This window comes from Sphaeroforma arctica (assembly GCF_001186125.1).
Source record: "Sphaeroforma arctica JP610 unplaced genomic scaffold supercont1.873, whole genome shotgun sequence".
Classification (NCBI taxonomy): Eukaryota; class Ichthyosporea; order Ichthyophonida; genus Sphaeroforma; species Sphaeroforma arctica.
In genome coordinates, this window is record NW_014039685.1 from 3,800 (window position 1) to 10,346 (window position 6,547).

The 6,547-nt window shown below is 50.6% G+C and overlaps 1 protein-coding gene across 2 annotated transcripts in view; it reads right to left on the bottom strand.

Moving 5' to 3' along the window:
• Positions 1–552: 552 nt before the first annotated feature.
• The window catches only part of SARC_09023, a 7,569-nt gene continuing 1,574 nt past the window's right edge, over positions 553–6,547 (bottom strand). The window contains exons 2-4 of one of the 2 annotated variants that reach the window (XM_014296977.1): positions 3,182–6,125; positions 2,675–2,798; positions 553–1,917 (exon numbers count right to left, since the gene is read on the bottom strand). In XM_014296977.1, coding sequence (XP_014152452.1) covers positions 1,080–1,917; positions 2,675–2,798; positions 3,182–6,083 — 3,864 coding nt within the window. In that variant the 5' untranslated portion in view covers positions 6,084–6,125 and the 3' untranslated portion in view covers positions 553–1,079. Of the gene's footprint in view, positions 1,918–2,641; positions 2,799–3,181; positions 6,126–6,547 lie in introns of those variants that run through there. The other variant, XM_014296976.1, reaches the window with a different exon arrangement.

Consider the following 6,547-nt stretch of genomic DNA (forward strand, 5'->3'; position numbering starts at 1 on the left):
TGGTACTCCTAGAGTTTAAGAAGGTAAGAATAACTAGAACTATCTGATAAGCCCCCTAAAACTAGTGGTTTAACTCTATAAATAGGTGTGGGCTACAAAGATAGAATGGAAAAACAGAGAAAGGAAGTCCGGATTATAAGGGAGGACCATCGAAGATCTATCACCCATCGGAAGGGTGTTTCCATAAAGCATACACCCCGCCCTCCACCATCGAACCTGCATCGTTTGAGTTAACAACTCCGTTAAACTACCTAAGACTAGAGTTAAAGGGTATTGTGGGACTCGAACCTACGTCACATAGTTGTGATCTGTTCTTCTTTAAGGGAATAGATTTCAGGTAAGCTACAAGAAGTGAGTGTCATAGTCTTCGGGATTACACCGAAGATTCATCTATTGACTGAAGTGAAGATGGACAGAGTATCCCTACCCTAATCTAGGTACATGAAAATTTAGTATAAGGAGACAAATACTACTCTTCGGTTGACTGTGGTCATAACACAGCTAACACTCGTTATTTTTAAGAAATACAAGAATATGATGCTATGTTACCCCCTCGAGTGCCACTCTCGGAGACCACCACCATCGTTTATTCCGGGTCCTTCGGGGAGAATATTTTTTTCCAAGAGTAAAAGCTAATTGAATGAATTTTCATCCGCACTTCACTCTGGGAGATTAAATTTCTTCTCCATTGCGCATGTGTCTAGTAGCGCAACCGCGGACGACTACATTCTTATCTGTTCAGAGTAGTTGTACGTGTGCAGGTGGGCTGGCACCATGAGTGGAGCGCCAGAATTAGTTTCGATATAGGGACACCCACAAACACGCCTTAGTTCTCGAAAAAGAGAATAGAGCACTGATGCGACAGAGGGATTCACCTGTGTACATGTACGGTTGACCCCGCCCTCAGTGAAGCAGTACAGAACTTTCCTCGCCGGCTGAATCTCACAGACATGCATGGTCGGATACACGGGGATCCGGCTATAGCACCTACAGTCATGATCTCAATGCATGGATCCCGCCTAATAGAACAAGCTAATACTTTAAGCGAATGCAAATACACCCCTTTAACTACAATTCGTTCATCTAGAGACCTTCTTGCGCCTTCTCCGAGTCTTCTTCGCGATAGTCGAGTCCCCATATTCATGGTTACCACCCTCATTTGAAGCCCCAACCTTACCCGGTCGACTCTGGTCAGTATTGTCCACAGTGTCCTGCACCTTCGATTTAGAAGTAACTGGCTTGAAGACGTTCCCTCTGGCGTTTGACGACGACATAATTTTGAAAATACCGCCTGTAGTCCTTTCATAACGGGCATTTCCCGTGCCGGTACCATTTGTCGACCCCTCATTGTCGGCACATGGCTTCTGATCGGGTTTGCTAAGCGGCTTAGACCGGATCATAGCCTCCTCATCCAGACCTGCATCCACACTAGCAGCCGCTTTCGCATTACCCCTGCCCCCATTGCTCTTGCTACTCGCACTCTTGTTCGTTTCCATCGCACCTGTGCTTGTCGTCCCTGAGGCCTTCGAGCGACGAGAAGATTCACTCTCATGCACCTTAGCTGAACCGGGGCTGTTGTTCGCACGCACTGCTGCAGGTCCAGTACGACTCTCACTGGTTCCAGTAGAGTGCTTACTGCTAACCGTACGCCTAGGAGGTTTAGGAAATACGTGCAACGATTTCTTTATGGCGCTATCGTCCGACCCAGGACTTGCATGTCCATCTCCACCAATCTTCGCCTCATGCGCAGTGGTGTTCGGGTGCTCAGCCGTGGTTCGTTGTGAGCGTGTCTCGTTCTTGGTACTACCGGTTGCGGTAGTTGTAGCAGCGGGCGTGGAGCGGGCGATAGCGTCAGCCTCCGCGGTGTGCGCATCAAGAGCGGAAAGGAAAGACACCAAGTGCTCGGTCCGCTGAAGCCTGATAGAGTGGAGTAGGGTAGGACAATGTGAGATGAGCAAGTTTCGTGGTAAAAGGGCTTATAGGTACCGTAACTGGTTTGGGAGTCTACTGCCGGCTCTCGCCGCAGAGTGAGTACAAAATCAATACATGTATGTGTACTAAGCCAAGGCAACAGATTTAGACGACCTTTGGCGCCTAAGCTTAGATGTAGATTTGTATCTCATAATGACTGAACAGACGTGGGTTTTGTAGTGCTACTATTGTCGCTTGGATAGCAAGCAATTACTCAATCCAATCCAAAAGGAAAAGAAAGCATAGTGCAATTCTGAAGGACCTAAAAGTACGTAGGTGGCCATGTGTTGAATACTATTGTGGAAATTGATGCAATATTATTCCTATGGCAGATAGCATCGACTATTAAAGCCTTGTTACGAGGTTACACATATGTAATCTCTTCTTAAGTGTCGGACTATATGACAATTCTGAAGGACCTAAAAGTACGTAGGTGGCCATATATTGAATGCTATTGTGGAAATTGATGCAATATTATTCCTATGGCAGATAGCATCGACTATTAAAGCCTTGTTACGAGGTTAGACATATGTAATCTCTTCTTAAATGTCGGACTATATGACAGATATCTGAGCCGCATGACGAGACTTTTACCTTACTATAATAACCCAGCGATTTAATGCAGCAAGCACCTAATGTAATGCATTAGCGAGTTAAATAAAGAAGAAATGCTTGTAGTACGACAGCACCCTCTGCGATTTACCAGGTGACGCAGTCTGTGCGCTCTGGGTAGGCATAGCGTGGCGTCGATAGTACGGTTTGCACCAGTTGTTCGTTGACGGAGTCTGCCGATTTGCGCCCGAAAGCATAGGTCGCAGCGTCGGAATCTGCGGAGATGCACAAGGAAATACATCGTTCATCATGCATAGAAGATTTTGACATTTGCAAAGCGTAGTGAGGATAGATAGACTGCTCCGATGATTGTACTCCACATTTGACAAAACTAGGCTGCAGATGCCAAGCTGGACGCACCTAAAGCGAACGCCTTTCAAAACGCCCTCAGCAAAACCACCCCTCCCCTTCCCACCCGCCCTCAGCATACACTTTCTCGCACATGACAAGCAGGATTTCACATAGTGCAGGATTTAGCGGACATATATGTGGAGCTGTGTACAAGTGCATGCAACTACGTAACTATCAAGTAGCCGTTCGAACGCGATGCGATATTCGGGCGAGTGTACGACCTCCTCTATCTGAACGAGCCACTTACAAGAGTTCCAGGAGGAGTTGCGCTTCACCCACGAGGTCCAAGCAGTGGCACCGGTGTCGTTCTCGGTACGGTTCGGCCCTAGGTTGGCTTTGGTACCCGTAACTGGAGCCATGAACATTGAATGACAGCAGTGTGCGCCTCGCTCACTTCCACAACACACAAACCGGTGGGTGCTCTGGACCGGCGTTATTCCCCGATGTGTCGAATTAGCGCTAGGCGACTTTGCCTCGACAGGGCCGTCGCTGGCGGCTAACGTATCTTGCATCTCTTCATCGCTCGTACCACATCGCTCGTCAGACACTAACCCGCCTGTGTTATCGCTTATGACTGGACATACACACGTGTGCAGGTGCTTCCTATAACAGGCAGCACCCGCCCCTTTGTACGCCCACCGCGTGCCTATAAGTCCAGATTTTAAGCTCGCAAATACCTCAGCTTTCGGCAGAGCATCAAATGCCCAAACGGGTGTGTTGGTGTAAGCAAACAAGAGCGATGGGTGCAATGACGCCGATGTGGGATCGAAGTCGTCGAACAGAGTAGCATACACATCTGACATCACTGACATACTCTCCGTGTCACTCACTCGCGCCTTAGGGTTTCTGTAGCGGTTTTGGGTTGGCACTAATTCACCACGAGCACTGGTCCCGCATTGGCCGCCTGTCTGTATACCGGTACTGCCTTGAGGGTCTTCAGCTGGCGTGCCCGTAAGTTTGCCATACACCGATGCGAGCTCATGCTTGTGCAGCGGCGCCAGCAATGCCGCACTCCGTTGCAATACACCGCCCCAGCAGAAACTATTCACACTTCCAGGGGTACGGCCTGAAGACAAATCACTGCCAAACCCTAGACTCATGCTGCTTGTGGGGTGGGGCTGTACAAACACCACCACATGACACACACTCAGCAACAAGGCCACCTTGCGCACCACCAGCGAATCTTCTGTCCGCAAGACCCCCGCCATAGAGGCGCTCTCGCTCGTAGACTTCCTGGCTGTTTTCTGTAGAGAGCTATCCGAGTCTCCATAGGCAGAGCCAACTTGAGAGTCCTTCCTACCACCCATATACTGGCCAGAGATAGTATCACCCCTACCCAGATGAGCTACCAGATCCTTAGCCCGGTCCAAAACGTCCACAGACACCGGGGCAGCATCCAGGAACAACGCCCGTGGGGCAATCCTCAGCGTGATACCCTCGTCAGTGCCACGCATACTGCCTCGCTCGACACCTTTGTCTCGACCCACATCATTCCTATCAGCACTTGCGCGCGGGTCTATACCAGTATGATACTCGATCAAACTCTCCATCACCGCAGCCTTGTCGCTCCCCTCAGTGCCCATCACGCCCACAACCAGGCAGTCGTCGCCCGCGTCCACAAGCACTTTCTTAGCCGCCGCTCCCACGAAGGTGAAGCGCTTGGACACCAACCTTAATGGCTCGGAACACACACGTCTGGTCTGCGACACGCGTGGAGCCTGTAGCTGTGCACTCACTGGCGGCGGCGGCTGGGTTGCTGCGTGCTGGTGAGTTCTACCGTCCGCTTTCGAAGCCGTGCTAGCACCCAAACCAGTGCCAAGTCTGCTACGCTGAGCGTAGGGGTCAGCCGCAGACGCAGAGCTGTGGCGCATCGACTGCTGTGCATGTACTGTAGGCATCCTAGACCCGTCGGCACCCCTGTCTCGTCTCCCACTATCTCCCGCATTCAACTGCGGTTGCTGTTGCGGTTGCGGTTGCGGTTTTCGCTGCAATATCATTGGGGTAGAGCTGCTCCCAGACGAGTTTCCCGGTCGCTCCTTGGCTGAGCCACGTGTCAGAGCTGCGGTTCCCATTCTATTGGTCGATTGGTACTGAACGTCTGCCTGGAGAGCCTGTTGGGCATTTGGGGCGACGCCGCGTGCAAATGCCTGTGCTCGCATCTGCGTATAGTTGGGCAAGATACCAGAGACCTGCGACTGCTGCGAGCTTGAGGACAAGGTGTAAGCTCCACCCACCCCCGTGGAGTCGTTCGCCCATGGTCTACCTGCAACCCGGTAATTCTGCGCAGTTCCACCTTTGCCCTGCACCAGTGAGGGGGCATCCAGGGGCGCAGCTGCCGTTGATAGCATAGGCTGAGTATGTTGGGTGTGCGATTGAGAGTGCTGCGATGATATAGGTGTGCCGCTGCGTTTAGGACTCGCGTGTGGAGAATACAGGCGCTTCCCTATACCCGCATCCGCCCCTCTGACACTCCCACTCCCGCTCCCACCGGCTCGCAGTGATGCATCTCTGTGGGTATGTCTGTCCCGGCTGGTATCCCTGCCCACACGCCCGTGCCTCTCAAACTCGCGATCCCTATCGCTTCTGCCTCTACTCTTATCTTTCTCCTGATCTCTATCCGTCGTACCTCTATTCCTCTCATGTTCCGATCCGTCCTGTATATCCCGCCGGGCCCCGCGCGCGCTCCCCGCGTCACTACTATGCAACCCACTCAAAGCCCGACTAGAGCCACTATCCTTGAATACTGTCGGTTTCTTTGCCGACTCCTTCAGAGTGACAACGTTCCGTCCTCTAAGTGGCTGTGAAGCTATCGCACCTCTGGAACTTGAAATGTCAGTGCCCCTACTATTGGCACCCGCATTCACAGGTGTTATAGCGCTCGACCCCACCTTCGTGCCTGGCACCCCATTGGCCGAGGACGTGGGCATGCGACTGCTGTACGCTGTGGCTCTCATAGTACTATCTACGGGTACAGGCTTCTCACTAGAATACATACCCCCCGCACGTCCCATCAGCGGATGTTGCTGACCCCGCAAGCCAGAAAGTGATCCCAACGAACCAGTGACAAGTTTCCCACCATTTGGCAACACCGGTTGCGAGCCTGACGGAGACGGGCTGGTGTTTGGCTGTCGCCCATTGGGTGTCGACATGGCGAAGTAGGCACACTAGCAACAAGGAGCCAGAATCGGAATCTGAGTCGAGTCATGGATGCCAAAATAAAAATATGAGAAAATATGGAACGGGGAACTGTGAAAGTCCACCGTTTCTGGGGGAGCTCACCGTGTGTAGCATAACGTAATAAATGGTCATAGGGAAGGGCGAATGAAGGCAACTACAATTGACAATAGGAAGAGTAGCTCCTGGTATCAGTCAGTCACAAAGTGGCAGAGAATTCGAACAATCAATTCAATAAAAAGTATAAGGGACTGAAAATTAACAAAAACTGGAATTGGCAACCACAATTGTATAATATGTGTAAACAAGATGCTGATTGTACAGAACATTATAATTATTATACATTATTATAAATATAAAAATAACAATATCTATACCTACATCAAGGTACTAGATGTGAGAGCATACAAAAAATATAAATCTTTATATATAAATATAT